General features: G+C 35.6%; 3 protein-coding genes across 3 annotated transcripts; 1 reads left to right on the forward strand and 2 right to left on the reverse strand.

Moving 5' to 3' along the window:
* Positions 1 to 982: 982 nt before the first annotated feature.
* On the reverse strand, positions 983 to 1,841 carry LOC125273585 (bladder cancer associated protein). Its single transcript, XM_048199091.1, has one exon. The coding sequence runs from the start codon at positions 1,721 to 1,723 to the stop codon at positions 1,460 to 1,462; it is 264 nt and encodes an 87-aa protein (XP_048055048.1). The 5' UTR covers positions 1,724 to 1,841; the 3' UTR covers positions 983 to 1,459.
* Positions 1,842 to 4,495: 2,654 nt separating this feature from the next.
* tmem74b (transmembrane protein 74B) lies at positions 4,496 to 8,780 on the forward strand. The gene is made up of 2 exons (XM_048198449.1): positions 4,496 to 4,744; positions 7,638 to 8,780. Exon 2 carries the CDS (start codon positions 7,687 to 7,689, stop codon positions 8,389 to 8,391), a length of 705 nt encoding a protein of 234 aa, XP_048054406.1. The 5' UTR covers positions 4,496 to 4,744; positions 7,638 to 7,686; the 3' UTR covers positions 8,392 to 8,780.
* An 8,929-nt stretch (positions 8,781 to 17,709) lies between these two features.
* Positions 17,710 to 24,951, reverse strand: psmf1 (proteasome inhibitor subunit 1). The gene is made up of 7 exons (XM_048199092.1): positions 24,566 to 24,951; positions 24,177 to 24,329; positions 24,009 to 24,091; positions 23,126 to 23,314; positions 20,063 to 20,116; positions 18,134 to 18,292; positions 17,710 to 18,011 (listed from the first exon to the last, which is right to left on the reverse strand). Exons 1-7 carry the CDS (start codon positions 24,692 to 24,694, stop codon positions 17,960 to 17,962), a joined length of 819 nt encoding a protein of 272 aa, XP_048055049.1. The 5' UTR covers positions 24,695 to 24,951; the 3' UTR covers positions 17,710 to 17,959.
* Between the last annotated feature and the right edge of the window lie 2,430 nt (positions 24,952 to 27,381).

Consider the following 27,381-nt stretch of genomic DNA (forward strand, 5'->3'; position numbering starts at 1 on the left):
GTCCTGTGTCGGCCACCATAGCTTCTCTATATGCTTCGAAATGGAGGGGTGAGCGGTGGACTGAGCCGTTGCAATTTGCAACCTTGCCACAAGATGCCGCTAAAATTTACACACTGAACCTTTAATACATATTAATTTCAACATTTACTAATACATTATTAAAATAAAAAGTAGTATCTGTTAATGTTATTTAATGAACCTAAGCAAACATTAATAATGAACAGTTGTATTTTTATCAAGTACGTTAACAAAGATCAATAATACTGAAACAAATGTATTGCTCATTGTTAATGTAATATGACCTTATTGTAAAATCTTACCAAATTGTCTTCTACATTCCCAAGCAGTCTATTCCACGTCTAGTTTTTGTCATCATGCCAGGATAAGCGTCATATTATTTTATAAAAAAGCACTTCTCGGGCGAATCTCACAAATACAGGTCATATTTCACATCAACCAAAGAAAAATGTCTGTTTTGTATGAGGGACATTTTTCAGACTTGGATTTGTTACTGTCATGGTAGTTAAACACAATTTTCCCATCAAATTCTCATTACTATAATATAATTAAGAAACATTATATATATATATATATATATTACCAGAACATTTCTTGACCACTATTTTTTTTATGCCAAAAGTCAATTTTCAAAGCAAGAATAGAATATTTGTCATATTAAACAGTTAACAAACTATATATTTCATTTTCTGGTGACAAAAACATCTGCCTGAATAAAGCTTTACCTAGTGAGCAGGTCTGTCAAGTAAAACTGCTTTAATGATACTCACCCTGCTAGTGAAAGCACTTTAAGAATGTATTTGCTCAACCAAGAAATTTCCTCAGAGAAATGCATGTTTATCTTACACAGAATGGATCCAAACAAGTATAATTTCATGATTGATCCACACAGCTGTTCTGAAGTTGTTTATAGCATCACACTGTCAAAAAGAAGACAATTTTTCATCTGCACACACACAGCATCTCAACTTAGATCATTAGAAACTTTATTGAATTAAAAGTGGTGACAGCATTTGAGCTGACTCAGCAGTGCAGAAGCACGCCTTCAGCTCAACGTACATGACAAAATTCATCCGCCGTTTATCCGCTTAACACTTGGACTCATACTGATTCTTGACACATGAACAGAAACCCAAAATCGCAATATACAAACGTATACACACGCACACACGTTATCATCTACCCCTTTGGAAAAATTCAGCATCCAGAAATGAAAGAAAGTGCACCGAACACAACGAGAATGGAACCCATGCAAGCTTCAGACGCCCTTGGCCGCGGAGAGGAGACTCGAGTCAGGGAGCGAGGGCGCTTTGTTATGGGTTACAGCGGAGAGCGGTTTTCAACATGGGTATAACGAACTGAAACTTTCCAGCATTCCCCGCGGCTCTTCTACTCACAGTCCGGACTGAGACGGCCCCAGGGTCTGTGCGGAAATCCGAGTCTAGGTGCCAACGATGTTGGGGTCGTGTGCTGAGTCCGGCAGTGGAGAATCGTGGCAGTGATACAGAAAGCAGTTTCCCCAGCAGCTGTAGCAGATGAGAAACAGCGCCGCCAGGAAGACTAAGGCACAAATGGTACACGGCTTCCTCTCCAACAGGAAGCTGAGCAGGTAGAAGCCCATGAACATGGAGTGGTTGAACCACAGGGCCGGATTCAACGGTTTGGGGATCAAGAGGACCGGGAGTAACCACTGGAGGCAGTACATGGTCTCTGCGTGTGGGGCCGCCTAGTATGAGCTCAGATATCCGACGTGACGCTACACAATCACAAATCCCCTGTGTATCTGCAAGGGATTAGACACGGTATCCAGATACCAGGCCAGGCCTTTGGAAAAGGAGAGAGAAAGAGAAAACAATTTGATACTCCACTCACACCACCTTATAAGGAACCGAGATCAAAGCATCCGTGTGTATTTTAAGAAATAGTGCAGCTGAAGGCTATTTTTAGTTCCTGGCCTCAAGTCTAACTTCTATCTACGTAAACATGACAGCACTATTATTTGTTTACTAGTGCTACTTAAACACTCGATTTCATGAAATGACTCAGAAGATGAAGATTTAATAGACATTATTCTGATACTGGAACATTTAGGGAATTTTAGTAACTTAGCATTGATTTAAAAGATTTAGGGGATTGCAACATAAAAAAGGAGCAAAACACGAACATATATATATATATATATATAATACATTTTCCCCATTTAGACTGACATTACACTGTTTACATGAAGGATTGACATTATAATTAATGGGCATTTCCAATATTTTCAGTTTGTTTAAATGTATGCTAAATAGATGGCCTAAAACTTCCTTACTCATTAATCGGATACTGGAACAAGGCTTTTTTAATAAATTAATATGAAAACAATAGCAAAACATTTAGACATCTAATAGAAACACTAGTTTTCTAGGAAAATAATAAAAGTTTCCCTATTTATACTGACATTCATTACACTGTTTACACGAAGGATCGACAACTAAAGAAAGAAAAAATGATACATGCGTAGAAATTAGTTTGGCATTGTAATTAATTACGTACATTTCCAAATATTTCTCTTTGTGTTTTGAAAACTGATCTTTGCACACCGCTGACATTTTACATTTATGACTTCCTACACTCCTTACACGAATGATCGACAATAAACACCAAAAGAACTAGAAATCTGTCAAGTAGCGTGGCATTATAATTAATTATGAACATAACCAAAATTTCAGGTTGTGTTTTATATTATGCGATCAAAACAAAACAAATTTGAACAATAAAAACATTGTGATGTTAGCGTGTTTGCTAACCGCATATCTAGCATGTGGCTAGGTGTTCAAAGGAAAATAAACTTTCCGACCACAAATGTAAACATATATCATTGTGGCAGTCTCACATAAGCAAGCTTTGAAACTCAAAAAGACTGAAATGATCATGTTCAGACTTGCCATTCTCTAAATGCAATCCTGATCTCGCATATAAGCCGTCGCCATTGAGTTCTTTAGGTGATTGCGTAGATTTGTGCAACTCTAAGGACCCAACCGACGGCCGGTGTCCCGCAGATGCCTGATGAAAATTCATTCAGTGTTTTCTCTAACATGAAAATGATCAAACATTCTCTCTCAGATTGTTATTGCATATATATATATATATATATATATATATATATATATATATATATATATATATATATATATATATATATATATATATATATTATATGCCCTTTTACCAAAGTATGGTGTCCAAAAAATACCATGGTTTTTGCATCAGTCTTTGCCCATCGTCAGGTCCTTTTTCTAATTTATATACAGGGTGTTTATTGATGTAGTTGTGCTTGCTTAATGTAACTGCTAGGTTGAAAGAAAATCTGTGTATCTTTGTTAATAATGCTAACTATTGTAATGTGTTTTGCTGACCTATATGCCTACACACTGATGCCCTTGGTCCAACACCTGGTTTTTAGTGCTTATGAAGCAAGCATCCATTTGTGCATCCCACACCATTACACACACACATATTTCAACTGAATTGTTTACCCAGATAGCAAATATCAAAACATCAGCATCAAAGCATATTTTTCTGTGGAAAGATGAATAAGGAAATATGAGTCTGAACCAATAAATACATATGCACTGTTCATCTTTATGTTTCCATGGCAATCTGGAAATTTTATAATATAATTTCTATACACTACCACTAGATCCTGATACTTCATATTTTGGATCAATGTGTGTGTGTGTGTGTGTGTGTGTGTGTGTGTGTGTGTGTGTGTGTGTACTTGTTTTGACTATACTTATATTGTGAAATGCTTTTACAACCCACTAGTGAGGACATTGACTGGTCCTCACAAGTTTCATCTCAGCCAAAATAAGTTTTTACTTAAATCTAATTATGTGCACATGTTTCTGTGATGGGCAGATTTAGAGTAGAGGTTAGGTTAGGGAATAGAAAATATCATTGACCTGATATAAAATCAATGGATGTCTATGCAGTGTCCTCTCTAAGATATGTGTGTGTAATAAGTGTGTGTGTGTGTGTGTGTGTGTGTGTGTGTGTGTGTGTGTGTGTGTGTGTGTGTGTGTGTGTGTGTGTGTGTGTGAAATCCTTGTTTTTGTGGGAACATTTTTTTTTGTGTGTGTGTGATGTTTTTTGTTTTCTGTAAAAAATACAGAAAGTTGGTAGAAAGATGGGTAGGTTTAGGGTTAGGGGATATAATATACAGTTTGTATACAGTATAAAAATCATTATGTCTATGGTAAGTCCCCCTAAAACAGAAAAACGTGACAAATGTGAAAAATGTGTGTATAATAAAACATATTACTGACTATAAATGAAATATAATTTAACATAAAATATATAAATTAATATATGAAAAAACACCAACAGCCTGTCAGAAGCCCTGACAGCATGTAAGATCAATTCTAATAGTTTAATATTTAATTAAATATAACCTATACCCACATCCCTGATCGAGGGCATCTAAACAGACACCATTGAAGCTGATCTAGTGCATACTAAAGGTGCACTTCAGAACTAACATAACGCAAAATGTGCCTCGACAGCTGCGGACTGTGTCGTGTTTTAATGATGAATAATCTGACATGTTTTTCATTTGTGTTTAATGCTGAAAATGACAGTGTTTCCATCGCGCATGGCTAAATCTCCCCTCGAGATCTGCGTGGAGTCTTCCTGTCAGCATCCCACTGTTACTATGAGATCTGTGGAGCGAGCGCGCCTGAAGGTAAGTACGCGTTCTCCTGCTTACCAATAACATAAAGCACCCGAAAAACACATTAGGAGGTGTTGATCGCACGATGCATTTGTATTTTTTATAACGATGGTTGTTAAATATTCAAAGAAAAACATAAAACTCTTGAGGTGTTACAAGGTCATATCTGAAGCTATAAACGCACCGAATGTGAGCTTACACTGGTAAATAATAGTCGATGTTTATTATCGCTGTCAAGAATTGAGATTTTACGCGTGGGGTGAAGTCAGGTAAAACGGGCCACTCTCTGGTAAATCATCTGGAGCTGAATTAGATGTCTTTGCACATTGTCCAGAACGCTGTTTGTGGTCTCTATTATACATATGTACCAAAAACAAATGCTTAAATGGCCAAGAAGCCATTTAAATGACAGAAGTCCTTCTTGTCAACACCACAGCGTTCAGGTAAAACAGGCCAGAGAAGCCCTAATCAAAACCATCATTGTGAACAAAGAAACAAATAGCCTATTGTAAATGATAACATTTATTTCTAATTTAGTGTATGACATATGTGTCTGTGCACATTTATGGACAGCGAAATATAGGCTACTGTTGCTTTAAGGTTGAACTGTCTATTTTAAATTATTTTCAAAAAGGAATTTTAACATCAGACAGTTGATTGATGGTAAATGTAAAGGTAATTTTCTTAGTGCAATATATCGAGGTTTGTCTCAAGAGATGCAAACTGCAGTTATTTGCGTCCACTTGTCGTGACATTAAATGTTTCAGAAAAAAAACTTCCATGCACAGTGTATAAATAATGTTTTTGTGCTAACGTTTTGAGAACATATTAAAGACCAGATAATTTGAATGAACATTCTAAAAACATTATTGGAAGAATGTTAGCTCACAACATTTAGAGAACCTTGCTAGAATGTTAGTCAAAGTTCTGAGTACATTCCCTGTTAGATAGTGTGGCCCACTATATAAAATTACATCTGTTTTTTCATTCACATCTTATGTAGAGAAATAATTTATGATACATTATTTTTTGGATATTCAGTAGTTTGTTTGTTTATTTGTTTGTTTTTATGAATATAACTCTGTTGGTGTAAAAACAGCATGAAAAAATTATTCCCATCCATTTACCCACAACAACATATATTATTGTGGCATTGTTTGAAATAGCTTGAGTGATTGAATGTTGATTAAATTCAATGTTATTATTTAATGCATTAATGAAACCACTAAATCAATACCAGAGCAGAGTTATGCTGCTAATGTGACATTTTAATCCTTTAACTGTAAACACACATAAAACCTTGTGAGATCCACGCCAAGCATGTACACCACAGTATGCTTACTGCAGACGCAATCTTCTGGAGATACCTGGGTTTTATACCACATTCAAGGGCACAGTGTTTATATAGCCGGCTCTTGGATTGGCCTCTGCAGAATATAACCTGTAACCTTTTGGTAACAATCTCAAGTTTGATTTTATTTACAGTGCCACACCTCCCAACTTCAACATGTTTCCAAAGAGAAATACAAGTTGATTGTCAATCCATAAGCAATGCAAACAATGCCTCCTCTTGTTGATACACAGGCAATCAGTTTTGAATACCAGTATTATCAGATTGATAACTATTGTCAGACATGGTCTGAAGGTAATCTGAATTTTGGAAACAGTTTGTATGGTGATTACTGCCTGCCAACTTTTGAGTATAGCTTGGAGTGAGAATTATGGATGGGAGTGGGTGATTCGATTCAAAAGCTTGCGATTCGATTCTGATCTTGATAAATATGTAATATAGTGCATATATTTAGCAAAATTCTCCTCTCTAGAGTTCATTTTTCTAGCTAACTAACATGTCATATGGTCATTGATTGGCTTTACAAGCTGCTTTATTCAGGTCTTTCCATGGTTGAAACACTCATTGAACGATCACATGATACATGATGCATTTCAGTAAACTGTACTGTATCTTTTAACATACCTTCTGATGTTCATTCATGTTTATTTGGTGCTATAACTAGTAATAAAGAGGAAGATCTGAAGCACTACAGCGATCTGTCACGCCACATTAAAGAGTGCCAAAATGCATTTATTGTTTGAATTTTGTAATAAAATTGACAGAATTTGAGAAGATAGATGTGAGAAAATGGATGTTTGGCGTGAGAGTGCGAGAACAGTGTCAATTGTTTGATGCCCCATTTACACTAGTGCGTTTTCGTTTTAAAACGGCATTGCCACATTGCTACACTGGCGTTGCCACAGCGTTTCAGAAACAATCTCCATCTACACTCCACGTCTTCCACGTTTGCTTTGCATTTCCTGGACGACCGTGAGAGCAATAACATGGAGACTGAACTGCAATCTTTGCTGGCTTTGTTGTCATTTTTAGCAGCCGTTGTGCAGTTAAACTCTGTATTTTTTTTAATACTGCAGCTACCTACATGTGCAAGAGGCAACTGTTTACACTTGTACGCGCATGCCCAGTGTGTATGAATGGTCGTGTGACGTGCGTTTTCGGTTGTGTACCGTAGATGGAGATCTTTTCTGAAATGCTGCAGAAACACCAGTGTAGACGAGGATCGTTTTCATTTTAAAACGGCGTTTACTAGTGTAAACGGGGCCTGAGTGAGTCTCACGCTGAATGCGCAAGAGTTGGCAGCCCTGGATTTACAGTAGTACAGTTATTTTGTTTACAGTGATATACCCCAGTTTTGAGATATGTCACAGGCATTGCCAAAAAGCGGCACTGTATAATGGATTGGCTTTGTGGGGAAAAAAATTAAAACTGATGTCCTTTGGAATGGATGTCCTCTTATTTGAACGAGTTATTTGTTGTTTTTAACATTTCAAAGACATCTATTTTATGCCTTTATTGTTCAAAACATAATATAGGCTATATTTTCTTTTGAAGGTGAAACAAGAGGCATTTGATTCATCATGAGTGCAAGCGTTCAGTGTCGATGGAGTCTCTGAACGCCGTGGAACTCCGTGAACTGGGGGATGGGAGCAGGCGAGAACCTCCTCAGGCCTCCTCAGGACCGCGGCCTGCCACCGGCATCGAAAATGCGTCGTTCGAGGACGAGGATCCGGGAACGAGGATCCGGGTTACCTCCAGAACATCTGGAACTGGCTTCACCCCTCTCGATTATCAGTCAAATCCGTTGCCTATTCAGAGAGAAGTGCCGTCACCACACTCCGAAGAAGAACCTGAGCTCGAGTATAACGACCATTCGGTGGACTACGGGTTCATTTTCGCACTAATTTTCCTTGTAAGCGGAATCATATTAGTGGTAATCGCATATACGATCCCAAGAGAGGCTAAAGTCAACCCGGACCAAGTGACGGCGCGCCAGATGGAGAAACTAGAGATGTACTACGCACAACTTGGCTCTCACCTCGACAAATGTATTATTGCGGGACTTGGTTTGCTCACTCTGGGAGGAATGCTCTTATCTGTTTTATTAATGGTGTCTATATGCAAAGGAGAACTGTATCGCCGGAGAACTTTCGCTAGAAGACCCATGAAATCTTATGGATCCATTAATATGAGGATGAGGCAGTTAGCTGAAGGTGATGGAAGGGAGACTCTCGTGGAATGTGAACCGAACGTCACCGCAGATGCCGCAAACGGTAATCAAGTTCCTACTGGAACTCTGAACACGTAGCACAACCGAATCACATTGACAAATAGATTTGCGTTCCCAAAAGAAAATAGTGCTTGCAAGGCAGCATAAATAACATGTTTATGTAAGTTTAAGTTTTTGGATTTGATTATCAGTAAATGGCACGTCTCATCAGAGATGAGATGGTTGCTGTTGCCATGACACTCAGCATCTGTCTTTTTTGTCTGCTGTGTTGCCAGATCTCAAAAACTTGGTCTGAAAAAAAACAAAAACAAGCCCAAATAAAGAAACGTTCCTCACTAAACGTAAGCAAATAATAATAATAGAATTATGAATAATTACTCACCCTCATGTCGTTCCAAACCCGTAAGACTTTCGTTCATCTTCAGAACACACATGAAGATCTTTTTTAAGTAATCTGAGAGCTTTCTGTCCCTCCATTGACATTCTGCGCAACTACCAATTTCAAGCCCCAGAAAGGTAGTAAAGGCATCATTAAAGTACTCCATGTGACTCCGGTGGTTTAACCTCAATTTTATGCATTGACACGAATGCTTTGTTTGTGAAAGAAACATAATGAACCACTTTATTTACAATATCTCCAAACATGTGTTGTATTGGCGCAAATAAGGCACTTATGTCGCTTCATAAAATTGAGGTTAAACCACTGGAGTCACATGGATTACTTTAATGATGTCTTTACTAATTTTCTGGGGCTTAATTGCATAGGCTGTCAATGGAGGGACATTTCAGTAAGCTGTACTGTATCTTTCAACATACATTCTGATGTTCATGTTTTTTTGGTGCTATAACTAGTAACAAAGCGGAGATTAACCATTCACCATTGAGAATAGGCTGAAAATAAGCTCAATAAACTGCAACCCATGACTGCACACATTTATAATCGACTAAAACAAGCACTAAGTTGCATATAAGTGGTCATGGCAACACCCATCAATGCACAGGGCTATTATATATGATTTAATAGAAAACAAATGCCATTCATGATTCAGTATGCAAATAAACGCAAGAAAAAACAATTAATATTTATTGCAATGGCATCATCTCTGAAATTTTTAGTGGTACACACTCCAAAAATGAAAGTCAGTGGCAGATTTTCACACTTTAATCTTAAAATTTCTTTAAAAAGCCTGATATTTTCAATAACCAAAGTTTGAAATGAAAGAAACCTATTCTGGACATGACATCCCCATTCTCATTTTACTACAAAATGATTCACTACTGTAATGTTAAAAAGTAATTACAAATATATTTTCAAATATAACATTTATACACAATTGCAATCGTACTGTCTTTAAAGGCAAGTGTTATAGTATAGTTATAGTATGCAACATGATTTACCATGACTAATTGGCCTTCCAGGTTGACTGAACAGTTTTTTGTCACAATGCCAAAAAACAGGCTTCATTTTCCTTGTGCCAAAATATACATTCTCATTTTTTTCCATTTAATTCTGGGGTAAAATGTGACGTGTTTTCATATATCTGTTCATGCTGCCCTGCAAGCACTGTCATCGTTTTAAGTTGTAATTGCAGGCAAACACGCAAAACACATAATGTAACGGTGCAAAAAGAGATGCTAAGGACTCAAAAGACAAGTGAATGAAAGCACAAGGGTGACGCTTCATAATAACGTAACATGCTGCAGAACAAACCGCCATCAGCTACTTTACAAAACTTGAAATAAATGTCTGTATAATCTAGAACATCACTAAAGACACTATGAGTGGAATATATACAAGCTATTACTATCCAAGGATGCAATATGCCTTAAGACGTTACAAATGTTCACCGTCAACACAAACACTGGCTTATTTGTATACTGTTCGTGTTTTGTATATGTGTCACACACTTACTCGTTGTCATCAACCCACGTTCTTGGAGTAGAGGACAATGTACTGCAACCAAGGGAATAGACATATGAATGCTTAATGTTTTAAACAAGATATCTATTTTACAATATCTATCATTATGGTACTTTAGTAGATTTGTGCTAACAATTAACAAAAATGTGAAGTTTTACTGTAATGGTGCAATATGCATAGATTCCAGTAGAGAAATATATATTTCCATATCAATGTTCAGGCAAAGTTGTCGTCTTCTCAATGACACAACAGATATAGGCTACTGTATGCTTTAAAGTGCCCCTAATGTGCTTTTTTTCAAATATTACATTTCATGTAGTGTGTAATATAGCTGTTTGTGAATGTAAAAGGTCTGCAAAGTTTCAAAGATCAAAGAGTTTTTGTCTCCTAAAAGAAAGAATCGATTCTGAAACGAGTTGTCAGTAATTACAGTCTCTCTTCCTGCACTAACCTATGTAGGTTTGTGATAAATTAGCATAATGCTAACCTATGGTCTTCATCGGCTGCCTGCGAACTACATCTACTTTTCCCTGCCCTCAAACACTGTAGTTGTAGCTGAGACTGGAAGAGTGTGGTTCGTGTTGTCGACTTGTCGAGAAGCAAATCCTCTTTGCATGCACTTCCAAAGGATAAGGACTCGCGCTGGATTTCATACGTTAAAACCGACGCCAATTGTTAGTGTTCATATCATAAGTGCTGAGGAAGAGCTGAAATTAAGATATGATAATGAGCATTTCGTTTCCGACACGTGCTATAAGCAGTAGACCAATCACAACAGACTGGGCCATCTGACCAATCAGAGCAGAATAGGCTCTTGGAAAGGAGGGGTTTAGAGAGACCGAAACTTTGAACGAACCGTTTCAGACACTGAGAAAAGAGGTGATGTGCAAAGCATATGCATAAGTGTTTTTTGACCTTGGATGCATGTAAACCTATTGTAGGAGACTCCAAAACAACATTAGGAACCATTAAAATAGCATAATAGGGGCACTTTAAGATTATGCTCATCGCCCCGTGTAAAACAAAGTTAATAGCACATAAGCAGGTTACATTTGACATTTGTGTGTACTTGATCCCAGAGGAAGCTGCCTGCACCTTGGTTTGGTTTTCTATAAGTACAATATTCAGAGATTGTAATCAAAACGAAGCAGAAACCTAATAAGAGCAGATTAGACGTCTTAGATGTAGTAAAGATTACCCTGGCCTGCAATGTTTCCGGGTGTGAGGCATCCAAAATACATACTCAGTATATTGCTCTGTGCAGAACAGCTTTATAATGGTATTAATGGAAGTGATAACTAATATATAAAGTTTCAAAAGTGCACTTGATTGACTTCTTAAAACATGATTTTAAGAATCAGAATGCAAGTGAGACACTGAGGTTAGCTTAAAAACACAAAGTAACAAGAATTTGTCACTGTTACACTAAATCCATTGGTTAATGAGAGCACATTGTATCCGAGAGAGATAGAATATTGTTACATACATACTATAATTTATAATTTCACATTCCAGCGTATTAAATATTCTTTACACAATATATTTACTAAAGTCTAAAGATTGTTCGAACTTTACTATATACTGTCCTTTGGTGGTGTATAAATGTGATGCGTTCACTTGCTGCTTGATGCATCACTAACTTAAGTGCTGTTTAAATGCTGATTAAAGTGAAATGGACTTCTTGTTTCTCATTGCATCCCTAAATTATAGTGAATATATCTGTCATTTATTAACTGTAAGATGTTGGTTATGGTGTGATGTAAAGTTATATGGAGAAGGGGACGTGGTGAAATGCTTTTATGTCTTCAATTGTGTAAAATATTGTCTTGTAAGCACAGGGGATCTAGTATTGAGCACACTAAGCATTTATCTTACACCAAATCTGTGCTCTTGGTCACATTGCTCATGCACAACTCTTAATGAATGTGAATGCCATTAAAATACCTTATGAAATGTTGTAACACTTTTTTAACACAACGAATTGAACAGAGCAAGTCACATTGACTGCTTTGAGAGTGGTATACTAGCATACTTACATTAGTGTTTAAATGTTTGGCATCGGTAAGATTTTTTAAATTAAGAAATATTCAGCAAGGATGCATTAAATTGATCAAAAGTGACAGTGAAGATATTTATGTTAAAACTTTCTATTCATCAAAGATTCCTGAAAAAAATCTATCATGGATTTCCACAAAAACATTAAGCAGAACAAACTTCTTAAGCAGCAAATCAGCATATTAGAATGATTTCTGAAGGATCATGTGACATTGAAGACTTTGATCACAGGAATAAATTACATTTTAAAATATATTCAAATAGAAAAGTTAATAATATTACACATATTTACGGTATTTTGATCAAATAAATGCAGCCTTCTTTCAAAAACGTTTTAAAATCTTAGCAAACCAAAATGTTTGAACAGTAGTATACTTAAAAAAATGGCCTCACCATATTGCATGTTATATTCAGCGAGTGGGATCGAGAAGTCCTGAATAAATGTGATTATTTCAATACGATTGTGTACTGCACATTTCATCAAATGTAGTAGATCATCTGTGTATTCCATGCATACAAATATGTGCAAATATTGTAGTATGGTAGTATGCTATTCAAATGAGCACAATTATGGGGCTTGTATAGCTGTTTGGGCTGATTAGAAGCAGCTGCTCATCTTTGTTACTAAATTATCATCATTGTACAATCTGTGAAGGTTAATCATGGAGTCAGGCTATAAAGAGTTCCTAGAAATTCTCGGGAATTACAAACACAAGTGCAGCTTTCTAACACTGCAGAGGCTTAATGATGTGCATAATACTTGTGTGAGCCAAACAGACTGTTATATATTCAAATGAAATGCAGTACCATGGTACTTTTGGGCCTTTTCACTCTGTTTTTTAATGTAGAGAGCGGGGGTGTTTGAATTGCATGTGTACAATGTGAGCTGTGCAAGTCTGTAACCACTTCATGTGTGTTCAAGGCAAATGTGTCACCTTTTTATACTGTTTCCATGCGTGAAATAAATCTTTTTTTGTTGCGATGCCTGTTTGATTTAATTGATACATGGAATGCCGAGGAATCGCATGGGACAGTATTTAGACAAAACTATCACTTAAAAATATCTGAATATCATTGCACAAGATAACAATGTTTCATTAAAAAGGTAGCACAAGCACACTTTTCAAGCAAAATATTTCATATTTTAAAGAGGTTTGTTAATGATAACCTTAGGATGATCAAAGTTAAACGGGTTAGTTGACCCAAAAATGAAAATTCTGTCATTGATTACAAACCTGTGAGACTTTCGTTCAACACAAATGAAGATATTTTTAATGAAATCTGAGCTATTTCTGTCCCTCCATAGACAGCTACGCAACTACCACTTTGATGCTTCAAAAAGTTCATAAAGAGATCGTAAAACTAATCTACGGAAGAGGATTAGGGCCAAGCAATAATAAAAAAATAAAACCACCTCGAGATTAAAGTTGTTAAATTTCAAGAAAAAAGTTGAGATAAAATGTTGAGAATAAACTCATTGTATTACAAGAAAAAACTCGTTAAATTTCGAGAAAAAAGTTGAGATAAAATGTTGAGAATAAACTCATTGTATTACAAGAAAAAACTCGTTAAATTTCGAGAAAAAAGTTGAGATAAAATGTTGAGAATAAACTCAACATTATTCTCAACATTTTATCTCGACTTTTTTGCTTGAAATTTAACGACATTTTTCTCATAATTTAATGAATTTATTCTCATAATTTATCGACTTTTTTCTCGTAATTTAATGAGTTTATTCTCAACATTTTATCTCAACTTTTTTCTTGAAATTGAAAGTTTTTTCTCATAATTTAACGAATTTGTTCTCGTAATTTAACAACTTTTTTCTCGTAATTTAATGAGTTTATTCTCAACATTTTATCTCAACTTTTTTCTTGAAATTTAACGTCATTTTTCTCATAATTTAATGAATTTGTTCTCGTAATTTAACAACTTTTTTCTCGTAATTTAATGAGTTTATTCTCAACATTTTATCTCAACTTTTTTCTTGAAATTTAACGAGTTTTTTCTCGTAATTTAACGAGTTTATTCTCAACATTTTATCTCAACTTTTTTCCTCGAAATTTAACGACATTTTTCTCATAATTTAATGAATTTGTTCTCATAATTTAACAACTTTTTTCTCGTAATTTAACGAGTTTATTCTCAACATTTTATCTCAACTTTTTCCTCAAAATTTAACGACATTTTTCTCATAATTTAATGAATTTGTTCTCGTAATTTAACAACTTTTTTCTCGTAATTTAACGAGTTTATTCTCAACATTTTATCTCAACTTTTTCCTTGAAATTTAACGATTTTTTTCTCGTAATTTAACGAGTTTATTCTCAACATTTTATCTCAACTTTTTTCCTCAAAATTTAACGACATTTTTCTCATAATTTAATGAATTTGTTCTCGTAATTTAACAACTTTTTTCTCGTAATTTAACGAGTTTATTCTCAACATTTTATCTCAACTTTTTCCTTGAAATTTAACGATTTTTTTCTCGTAATTTAACGAGTTTATTCTCAACATTTTATCTCAACTTTTTTCCTCAAAATTTAACGACATTTTTCTCATAATTTAATGAATTTGTTCTCGTAATTTAACGACTTTTTTCTCGTAATTTAACGAGTTTATTCTCAACATTTTATCTTGACTTTTTTCTTGAAATTTAACGACTTTTTTCTCGTAATTTAATGAGTTTATTCTCAACATTTTATATCAACTTTTTTCTTGAAATTTAACGAGTTTTTTCTCGTAATTTAACGAGTTTATTCTCAACATTTTATCTCAACTTTTTTCCTCGAAATTTAACGACATTTTTCTCATAATTTAATGAATTTGTTCTCGTAATTTAACACCTTTTTTCTCATAATTTAACGAGTTTATTCTCAACATTTTATCTCGACTTTTTTCTTGAAATTTAACAACTTTTTTCTCGTAATTTAATGAGTTTATTCTCAACATTTTATCTTGACTTTTTTCTTGAAATTTAACGACTTTTTTCTCGTAATTTAATGACTTTATTCTCAACATTTTATCTCGACTTTCTTCTCGAAATTTAACAAGTTTTTTCTCATAATTTAACAAGTTTATTCTCAACATTTTATTTCGACTTTTTTCTCGAAATTTAACAACTTTAATCTCGAGATGGTTTTATTTTTTTATTATTGCTTGGCGCTAATCCTCTTCCGTACTAATCCATATGAATTGAGCGATTTTGTCCAAATTTTTTGAAGATACTCGATCGCTTTAAATGATGAACAGATTGAATTTCACATATAAACATTGGTCAGCGAACATAAACAGAAGCTCAACCAAACCTGCATGACATGCGAGAACAAACCTCATTGGTTCTTGCTGAAACTCAAATGTGCTGCGTAACTCATTGAACCTCATTGGTTCTCGCATGTCAAGCAAACATGCTTGAATGAATGAATAAATGATGCATTTTATAGCGCTTTCATACTACGGTACACCCAAAGCGCTTTACAATCATATCAGGGGTCTCTCCTCATCCACCACCAGTGCTTGAGCTTCCGTTTACCACAACTGATGTGTGTTGATGAATGTTTATATGTGAATAAAAACATAAATTAAATCTGTTCATCATATAAAGCGATCGTCTCTTCAGAAAATTTGGACAATACCACTCGATTAGTTTTACGATCTCTTTATGAACTTTTTGAAGCGTCAAAGTGTCAGTTGCAAAGCTGTCTGTAGAGGCACAGAAATCTCTCAGATTTCATTGAAAAGATCTTCATTTGCGTTTAGAAGATGAACGAAAGTCTTACAGGTTTGTAACGACATGAGGGTGAGTAATTAATGACAGAATTTTAATTTTTGGGTGAATCAAGTGTGTTTAAAAGTGTTTGGGCACTTTAGCAACATGTTTTCCCTTTAAATGTGAAGCACAGAAGTATTTTCACTCTATTGTGACTAACAGTTCTATATCTTCTAAATTCCCTAAACAAATAAGCACTTGATTCTCACAGTGATATCTGCTATTTTAGTGCAGCCATGTCTAGAGGACACCCTTAGAGAGTGTCTTTATCTCTGGCAGTAAAGGATAGTCACACTGACATTGCGGGCATCATGACTCACTGTGGCCATTACAGGCATTGATTTCCACTATCTGCTGCTGGTGCTGCTTTCCCCCTCACTGAAGCTCCAGAAGCTTTGAATTCATCTATTGATACTTTTAAGAGACTAGTGAGCAAGTTCAATGCAGTTCATGCATGTTAAAAACAGTTGTAACTTTTCAGATGACACATTTAAACTATATTTTTACAAGTTATATTTTTGGGCTTTTTTGCCTTTATTTAGTTAGGGCAGTAGGAGAGGAGACAGGGATATTGGACCAGGAAAGGACCTCAAGCCAAAACTCAGGTCACCTGTACAACCGCACCATTCGTCTGAGCACTTGCCCACGTGGCTATGGATCCAACTATTCAAAAAAAGCTCAGCCCCAAGTCTCTGTTATTTTTTATTTTCTAGATATGGTTTGGGTCCATCCTTCAATGAAGCCTATGGATTATTTCACCTGTTTTATTATGTCATATTTTCATTTGTCAGGTATAAGACTTTTGCATTCTTTAACAATGGCTTTAATATCCAGACTAAAAATGTGTTTCACTGTGCATTTACTGAATGAGCAGGGTTATTATAGTTAACTAAAACTGAATTAAACTAAACACTAATGAAAAAAAAACACTATTGTCTTTTTAGAGCTGCTTTACAGCTATTGAACTCTGTTTGCATCATTGATCATTATTTTCATCACTGACAAAAGCTGCTTTGAAACAATCTGTATTGTATAAAGCACTATAGAAATAAAGGCGACTTGAATTGACTTAAAACTAAAAACATTTTTTTATTACCTGAAATAACTGAAATAAAATGAAATATATCAAACTGAAACTTATTTTATTTCAGCTAATTGCCAAGGCAACATTTCTCATTTTATTTAGTAACTTGATGTACTAAAATAAGTAAAACTGAAATAAAAATGAAATACACATAAAAAAAAACTATTAAAATGACAAAAACAAAAAATTTAAATAAAAATGAAAAATGCAATAGAACAAATTAAACTATTAATAAAAACTATAATAGTATCTCAGTGATACTAAAATAACACCGATTCCAACTGATGCACTGCATAATCTTTTTTATTCCTCTTATTATTTTAAATACATTTTTATTTTAATTTCATTATATTTTAAATTAAATATTTTTTCTTATAACCTTATTTTTTACTGTTTATTGTTAATTTTATTTATTAATCATTATTTTATGATTATTTTTAATAAATTTTTATGTATAGCTCTTTGAATTACCATTGTGTATGAAATGTGCTATATATATATATATATATATATATATAAACTTGCCTTGCATTTAATATCAGAAAGAGATCAATCACATCAGAGAAATGGGACAGAATAAAAGCAGTTTAATTTACCAATGCAGATTGAGTCAGTAGCAAAAAGAACAGGAAAAAATTGAATTATCAGTAATGTTTTTTGTTGTTGTTGTTGTTTTGTCAATGTCAAAATGAAAATTAGTTGTGCTATATTTTTTTAAGGAATTCTGTTTCACAACAGTTTATTATTAAACACAAAGTGCATATGACTGCAGAGCAGTGAGAATTATGGGATGTTGCATTAGTGCGTCCTCCTTATTCTACATGAACATGTCATCATAGCCTGGTGGAGGCATGTGATCAGGGTCTGGCCTGAAAGATAAAGCCAAACAGAAGACATAAGAGGTGAGGATATGATGTAAAATGAGGTAAGTGCAGTTTTACAGCTGAACTCAGATCATTGGCAGCAATAAAATTCCCATTAAAACTCTTACCCGGGCCTGTGTCGACCAACCGGACCGAAGGGGTCAAAGCGGGCACCGGGGGGCACAGCGCCTGGAGGGAGGACTCCAGGAATACCAGAGGAGGGGTCAAACCCTGAGCGAGGAAACCCGGCACGTAATGGATCGACGATCATTCCTCCTGCCCTTCCCCTGGAGAAAGAACCAAGAGACAAGACCTATTAATAATTCAGCACGCAAGGTCGTTCCTTGAAGGTGCACTCATTCATTTTAATTCCTAAATGTCCTTTAATAGATTTTATTCTTACTACTTTCTCATACTATTTTATTCTACATAAGGGTGGTCCAGAAATCTCAGGGTGCTTTTACACAGGCAGTTTAGTTTGCATGAACAAATGGTGATGTAAAAGCCGTCATGCGGACCCGGGAGTGCACCGGTGTACCGAACCAGAGACTTCCTGTAGGAGGTGGTCGGAGTTCGGTTGCACTGGAACTGTAGCGCGAAAGCAACTTGGCTGTGTACAAAATCACCCCCTATACCCTTAAATAGGGCACAGCCTTTTGTAGTGGTGTCTGAAACCATAGTGGACGTTATCGAGTGCACTCATTCAATCCCATAATGCACTGCAATAACGAGTGTTCAACTGATGTACACTCAACGGCTAGAGAATACACATAATGCACTGTGAGAGTCCCGCGTCTCGTCCGGTGCACTCAAGGTCTGAATTCACTTGCTCGATTTCATTCGCTCCTTCAAGTGAACTATATTAGTGGAGTAATGTAGGGAATACATTACGTTTTTGAACACGGACTCAGGTGCGCACTTGTTCAGGAAGTATAAGCCCCGGTTATACTTTCCGCGTACGCAAGGGTTCGTTAGAGTCCCCGTGACGTAAAAATCATCATCGAAGGGTGTACGCGGAGGCTCTTTGCGGACATCCTAGCATTTTTTTGTGACTGTGCGAATAAGTACGCAAGGCCACTAGGCTACAAAAGCACCAACTGCACATGCGCTGGAAAAACAACATGGACGTCGAATTTGAAGAGAGGCTGTGTGAAGAAGTCTGTTGCTTCTGCGCATGTGTGGAGCATGTCCGCCGAGCAGACCACAGCATACACTTTCAGTAGTATAAATATACAAGTAGTCCGCATCCGTGCTGTCCGCAGCTGTCCGTGTACTGCAGTATAACCGAGGCTTGACCTGCGCATGCGTTTTATCCAATGACGATGTCATTAGTTTGACAAAACACATGTAGGGGATAATAATAGCGATAACTTACCTGGGATACGAGCGAGATTGAGTGTGCAGTGTAACCGTGCAGAGTGAACGCAATCAGAGCTGCCAATGAATGGCTTGCAATCCGCCGTCTCCACAACGAGTCCGTTTGCAAACAGCAGAAAGCTACGGAAACTTGTTTCTGCCGCTGAATAAAAAATAAAAAATCTTTTTATCACACAATTCAGGCTTTTTTCTTGCAATTGCGAGTTTACGTCTCGCAATTCTGACTTTTTCTCCATTTGCGAGTTGTAAAGTCAGAATTATTTGATATAAAGTCGCAATTATCTTTTACATTTAATCATTTAGCATACGCTTTTCTCCGACGTGACTTTTCTCCAAAGTGACAAATGAGAACAATAGAAGCACCTAAGTGTAAAAGTAAATTGTTTTATTCCGTGGCGGAAACAAGCTTCCATAGAAAGTTCATGCGACGCACATACAGTAGACGCATTCACTGCTGTGTATAATAGCACCAAATTAATAAAAACATCACAATATATTGACCCGAGTTCTGTCTGCTATCATGGGGGGGGGCGGCCGCCTGGAACAAACGTACTCAGATTCAGACCGTGTGCCCAGTGTGAAAACCCCTAAGAATGATTCTGTATCTGTAATCTACAGGTCAACATGCATGATGCATTTATAGATGACTGTTTTGACAAATAAGCGATGGGATTTCTCACCCAAAAGGGTCCAGATCAGCACCACCTGCAGCAAATGGAGCCATCGGGTCAGGCCTACAAAAACAACACACAAAGAAAGAAATTTCAGAAGAGGTCTGTTACACTGTTTTGAATATATACATATTGATGTGATATATATTAATGTGTTCACAATTTGATCAAAAATACAGTGAAAAAGTAATATTCTGAAATATTACAATTTAATAGAACTGTTCCCAGTTTCATATATTTTAAAATGTAATTTATTCCTGTGGCAAAGCTGAATTTTGTCACATGATCCTATATTCTTAGATTAATGTAAAGTTTTTTCAATATAAAGTAATTTACCTGAAACAGAAATCTTTTGTAACATTCTAAATGTCTTTACTGTCACTTTCGATCAATTTAATATTTTTTGTTAAATAAAAGTATATATATATATATATATATATATATATATATATATATATATATATATGCCTAAATGGCACTGTATTAAAGGTCCCATTTTTCGTGTTTTTTAGAAGCTTTGATTGTGTTTATAGTGTGCAATATAACATGTGTTCATGTTTCCCGTGTAAAAAAACACAGTATTTTTCACATAATTTACTTATCTGTATACCGCTGTTTCCACTGTCATAAAAACGGGCTGATGACTTCCTTGTTCTATGAAGTCCCTCCTTCAGAAATACGTAACGAGTTCTGATTGTGCCAGCGGTTCCTGTGTTGTGATTCGACAGCAGTTTAGCGCATCTTGCCCGGAAAGGTCACGCCTCTTACCATAACGTGGAGATGCACGCGCTCAGTGTTATTGTAAACATGTCTTTAATTTTACCCTATCAATTTGAGCCGGAATCAGACCCGGTGATTGGACTGCGGGATGAAAATAACAGCGTTTCGACGACATGGCGACAAACACACTCTACAAACGCAACTCTTGTGTATTCCTGTGGGCGGAGGTTAGTCAAAAAACTGTTTTAGTGACGCCATTAAAGAAGGAAGTAGAGGGATGTAGTCCAAACTGGCCGTTCGATGTAGGCGACTTCTGTTAAATAAAATATCTCGCTTGGCATTGAACTCCGAGCTTTAAAATTGTACAGATTTTATTTATACTCTAACAACAACATTACACACTAACTAAAGTTTGAAACATGGGATCACAAAGAACGGGACCTTTAAATATAATTAATTCAGTGAATAAATGGTTGTTTGATTGATCAGTTTTCAGAATGTGGATTAATCTGTGAATCTCCATAGGCAGAATGTGACTCAGCTCAGTGTTTTGAAAGGCTACGGGCTCTTTGGCTTTAACCCGAGACACTTTCTGAGTGGCTGGCAGCAGAGCACGTGTGACTGAATTACATCATGCCCACAGCAACAGCACGTCGATAAATCGCTGACATCATAAAGAATCTGATAGGGGTCACTGTGAACCCAGGAAGGGGAAGTGGAAGACAAACACCGAAATCCATCTCTGGGTTTCTGCCATGACCTTAAGGACACCACTGCGCAGCCTCAATCATTTCCTCTTCTCTTTCTTCCTTCAAACTATTCTTTCTTTTGCCACATTTTATTGATAGAGACTGCAGAGAAATCAAGGTCACAATGATGCTGCATCTCCCACAGCTCCTTCCTAGTATCTTACCAAAATATATAGAGTGGGTTTCAACCAAACAGACTTTACTAAGTCTCCCAAACTGGCTGTGTTTGATGGAAGTGATGCTGGCACTGGGCATCTCTCACAGTCTGCAGTGCCAGACACACAAAACCCACTACCCTCAGTGCTTCAAAAATAGACACAGCACAGCAGAGAGAGCTCTTGCTGGGAAATATTAAACAAGACAGAGGGCAAGAGCTGACACCTACACACACACACACACACACACACACACACACACACACACACACAACTCACTCTCAAACTCCCAGCACACCCCATAACGTCCTTCACACACAAACACATTCATTTACAGATGAACTTTAACTTGACAAACTCACAGAGAGAACTAATTAAATCTATTACAGCTAATATATAGTTTGTATTCAAGGTAAAGTTGGCATGAAATGGAAGTTACGATAGTCTTTTCGTCTTTATTGCGACATGTGTGAAATGATTTCTTGAACAAGAACAAATGTAGGGCGGGACTTGTCCATCAATAATTGATTGGATGGTTGTGGTTTGCTATTGGTGGATCTCATGTGAGTGACAGTTTGTCCCGCCCTCACGCCAGTAAACATAATTAGAGAAGAGATGTTGCTGCAAGAGGGAGGGGAATTTATTTTGATTAAATATTATGAGGGCAAATAATTTTTTTTTTTTTTAAATAATGATGTGCACAGTAGATTGTTTATATTAACACTGCTATATTCCATAAAAAATAACAATTGTCTACTTTGATATGTGTGAACTTATAATGATGCGTCATCATGTTATCTGGGATTTGATCACGGTGGTTAATTTCATTTTTTTTTTTTTTTTTTTTAGATTTTATAATGTGTTTTAATTTTAAACATTTTCATTTAATTTATTTTTTCATTTTCAGTTACATTTTTATTAATTTTGTTGTTTTTTATGTCTAATTTTTATTAATTTTTATTTCAGTTTTACTTTAGATTTATTTAGTACTAAACTAAACGAAATTCTGAAATAGCTGATATATATTTAATATTTTATAAAATGTTAACTGAATTACTAATAATTATATATATATATATATATATATATATATATATATATATATCTCAACTATTTCACATTTTCGTTCTCATATGGTTTGTTTCAGTTATAATAATACACAAGCGCATGGGACTGACCCTCTAAATAAGTTCCTTATTTGTTTTTAAACAATACATACCACAAAAGTGAAATTATTCAGTGTGCATATTTTCACCATGTGTCTATTGCCGCCAAAAAGAAGTGAGGATCACCTGAGGTGGTAACCATAGCAACAGCTGGTTGATTGAGTGCAAATCTCCACAGACTGCATCTGAAAATTACCTCTAGAAATTCCTCTAAAAAGTTGATACCCTTGAAAACCAATGAATAATTTGCAAGAAAACAAGACTGAGAGAATGAACGTTCACCAGTTAGGAGGCTGTCTGTTTGAAGGGCCTCTGGTTGGGATCAGGAGAGGATCACGGTGAGGGTCCCTTAAGTTTGAGGTTCTTTCACTTTCTGTCTTCTTCTCTGTCTTTCCTTGACGCTCCTCTTTTTTAGTGGGCAGCAGTGAGGACTTTAGCTTCGCGGCCAACTCATCTGTGTTCTTAAACACGCTGAAAGCAAAATTAATACGTTAGAAAATGTATAACTTTTTTTCATTTACCTTTCCATGTTTTTGAAGATGTTATTGTTATATCTTGTGATTTATGATGGCTAAAGAACATTTTTAATAATATTGCCACCATCACAAATATGTTGGCACTGAGCTTTGTATATGTTCAGCTTGAATATGTTCAGAAAACTATGGAAAAACTAATCATTTTTGTAAAAAGTTCATGATGCAAGTTATTTCCACCACTGATGATTCTCAGATGAGCAGAAAGTACTGCATTTATCAGATTTAATTTGTAACATTTAAAATGTTTTAATGTATTTTTCATCAAATTAGGCCATGCTTGGCAAATCAAAACTATAAATATCTTTAAAAAAATATCTACAACTGTTCACAAGTTTGGAAATGTTTATTTCCGCCAATGTGAATTTTATTAATCTAAGTAAGGCTGCATTAATGTGCACATTATTTCTTCATTCTTCTGTGCTGAGCTGTTAAAAACACATCCTATAACAATCAAAATCAAAATGTGTGCCATATTACTACATATTACAGTCTTGCCTGAAAGGTCAAAGGAATGTCAGAAAATGCTGTAAAAGCATATATGCATAAAGACAGTTTGCACTGATGACAGATGGACACCATAAAAACCATGAAATTACACCTAAAAAATTGCACCAAATAAATTGACAAACCTTTCATACGTCTGCAGATTGGCCTCTTCAACATACTCACTGACATTAATTGTGAGATCAGTTACTTTTTCTGTCTTGGAGTCCTGCAAATGATACAAAATGTTGAAATCCATCCAGTCTAACACTCATCTGTGATGACATACATCGCATGTAATTCAACTTAATTACCATTAAATTGAAGATCAGGGTTGAATCCACTGTGAAGGCTTTGAGCAGTAGGTTTGACCTGTCATCATTTGATCTGTATCTGAGTGCATACAGCTCTTTGCTCTCATTCCAGCCGGGTGGAAGAAGTTCAGACTTCTTCTCTTCATCTTTAGGCTGTGTGGAAAATCGATCATTTATAATCAGGCAAATATCTGTGATGCGCCACCAAAACAATATAGTAAAGCATTTGCTGCAAATGCCTGTATGCTTTATATTTTATCTAATGCAATGACAATCAGATATTTTAAAAAGTGTGAAATAAGTGTAAGGCATTTCGGTAAGGATACATGACTGCTAATTTTTTTTTATATCAGATTATCATCAGTCTAATCATACAATCATTCACTTACCTCATCTCCAATGCCAAGACATTTATAGCCACTTTTCACTATTTCCCAGTGTACAAAACAGATCAGAGCATCTTGAGAACAGGTTATAGAGTTTGATACGCAGTTGAATAGCAGCTCCAGTCCAGCCATCTTTAAACTGACTGATATTCAGCAGAAATGAAACCAAAACAAACGGCGGTCTGTGTCAAAATAAAGAACGACTTCACTCTGGATGCATGGCGTATGGACGCTGCAGATCTGACAGTAATATTTCGTTTGAATTTTAATGTTACATGCGTTTTGAAAAATCTATAGGTTTATTTAAATGTACATTTTATAAACGTTTACTTCAAATTTTGTTGGTCATGCGAAGCGGTCCGACGAGAAATATTCCCGACTGGAAACAACTCGCCGAACGTTAATTCCGTTGGTGGTAAAATCACTTTTGGAAAATAGATTTTGATATAATATATAATTTTTGATTACTAACATTGTTTGACACTAATCCGAAACATATCCGAAATATATAATATAGCATCCGTTATATTAATTACATGCATTTAAGCCAGTAGTTTACTTTGTTTGTTCGGAAATGTTTGTTTGCCTGATTTTGTCTGTGTAGTTTGTGTGCTGTTCTACAAAAGATCACATTGTAAGTATAACAACTTTTATTTATTTATGCATTACCATGTTACAGTGCTTTCTTGTAACAGCTACAGTCAGTGTTGAGTGTAATGAATTATTAAGTAATCTAATTAGTGTAATTTAAAGGGTTAGTTCACCCAAAAATGAAATTTCTGTCATTAATTACTCACCCTCATGCCGTTCCACACCTGTAAGACCTTCGTTCATCTTCGGAACACAAATGATGATATTTTTGATGAAATCCGAGAGTTTTTATTATTTTTTTTATCCCCAATAGAGAATACGAACCGACGTCATGCCGTGTTGCATGACGGGGCGGCGCCGCCATTTTGACAGGACCGCCCCCTACTACTTGCACTGAAATGAATACAGATACTTGCTTACCTTTTGTTTTGTTTCTGCCATTAAGTGGAACATTCACATTTTTAAGGGTATCGTTTGCAGGGAACAGAAGCTATTTTATAGCATCGCATGATAATTTTATTTATTTTTTCACTGAAGTTTTGTAGAATTTCGTTTACAATGTTCATCTGTTTACTGTGTCTCACACTGGATGCTCGCTGCTGCTTCAGCCATCATATGAATATCCAAATAAAAGTATGTGTTCAACACGCTGAGAAAAATCGATTCATTTATTTGTTTTAAATGAGCATATTGAGTAGACCTACAACTGTTGTCATTGTAAATATTCCTTTCCACGATCCCAGAGAATCAGAGATTATGGGTCAGTCAGCGGACAGACGGACACGAACACACTGTATTTTTATATTTATTTCAACAGATGACAAACAAAATCAAAACCCTAGGAGCTTGTCAACAGTTTAGTAGTGAGTCCTTGCAAGGGCACCTTTTAAAAACGCTGGCTTAGTGTATTATGATGACATTATATTAAAAGATGTGCAGACGAGCCCTGAATATGAACGCAACGCGTTCTCCACACAGTATGCTTTAACAGATATGTACAGAATCTTGTGTTTGTCTCGGTGCATTAAGCGTTTCTTCATTCTTAAAAGCATTTGAATGTCCCCGTCCAAGTTCTACTAATTCACGAGCAGAGTGAGAGTCAGACTCGCAAAAGGTAATGTTAATTATTAAACCAAAAATTTCAAAAAACACTCAGCAATGTGATTCTTTTATTGAGTGATATGCAGTGGGTTTAATCAGTGCCATTACTAAAAGATTTGCCATCCGGCGTCTTCTCGTCATCTCCTCGACCTGCTTCCCTTGCTGTTTTTACACGTAGAAAAGGCAAAAAACGTTGCTCTTTGTCCAGTTCTCTCTCAGAACGATTATCAGAGTTACTATCGCCATTATCGATGCAGCATTAATGACATACAATGGTGAAATTTTTCACAATCATGACAGAAAACAAATTACTGAACTAAACTCAATGACGGAAAGGCTGCGCGATCCTGTCAAGATGGCGTATAAACAAAGAAGTTACCCAGAACTCAACGCGGCGTGACGTCAGAATTGTATTCTCTATTGAAAGCAACATTATTACCACATTCAGTGTCCAGAAAAGTAGTAAAAACATCATTAAAATAGTCAATGTGACTACAGTGGTTCAACCTTAATGTTATGAAGTGTCGAGAATACTTTTTGTGTGCAAAAACAAAACAAAAATAACATCTTTATTCAACCATTTTTTTCTCTCCCCTGTCATTCTCCTACACTGTTTACGTTCAGCGCTTCCATGTTCTATGTTAGAATGCCGACTCAGTATTGGTTGATGCTGTACACGTGAGCAACACGACACATGCGTGTGCTGCTGACGCAGGAGCCGGCCAATAATGAGTAATTAGTAATAAGTACTCCAATCATTTTTAGAGAAAGTAATATATACAGTATTCTAATTACACTGTTGAACTGGCTACAGTATATATAGTTTTTTTGTCACTATACTGCTTGTTATTGAGCTTTTTGATAAATTCATAATTAATTTATTTATTAAATGGTAATAATAATTTTGGTTACACTTTATTTTAAGGTGACATAGATAGATTGTACTTACTCAAATAAGTACTAAGTAATATTAATTAACTACATGTACTTATAGAGTTAAGGTTAGGATTAGTTACTTGTAATTATGCATAATTTACTGTTATTACTATCGTAAGTACATGTAGTAACTGTAACTACGTCACCGTAAAATAAAGTGTTGCCATAATTTTTATTTGTTATTTATTTAG

This window comes from Megalobrama amblycephala, linkage group LG8 (genome assembly GCF_018812025.1).
Source record: "Megalobrama amblycephala isolate DHTTF-2021 linkage group LG8, ASM1881202v1, whole genome shotgun sequence".
Classification (NCBI taxonomy): domain Eukaryota; kingdom Metazoa; phylum Chordata; class Actinopteri; order Cypriniformes; family Xenocyprididae; genus Megalobrama; species Megalobrama amblycephala.

What these genes read in the sequence shown, in the direction of transcription:
- LOC125273585 (XM_048199091.1), bottom strand. Translation starts at nt 1,723, where the DNA reads ATGTACTGCCTCCAGTGGTTACTCCCGGTCCTCTTGATCCCCAAACCG.
- tmem74b (XM_048198449.1), top strand. Translation starts at nt 7,687, where the DNA reads ATGGAGTCTCTGAACGCCGTGGAACTCCGTGAACTGGGGGATGGGAGC.
- psmf1 (XM_048199092.1), bottom strand. Translation starts at nt 24,694, where the DNA reads ATGGCTGGACTGGAGCTGCTATTCAACTGCGTATCAAACTCTATAACC. An exon ending in GTCTTGGCATTGGAGATGAG is followed by an intron (nt 24,330 to 24,565) that starts GTAAGTGAATGA and finishes TTTTCCACACAG; the next exon opens with CCTAAAGATGAAGAGAAGAA. An exon ending in AACAGACAGCCTCCTAACTG is followed by an intron (nt 20,117 to 23,125) that starts GTGAACGTTCAT and finishes TTGTTTTTGTAG; the next exon opens with GCCTGACCCGATGGCTCCAT.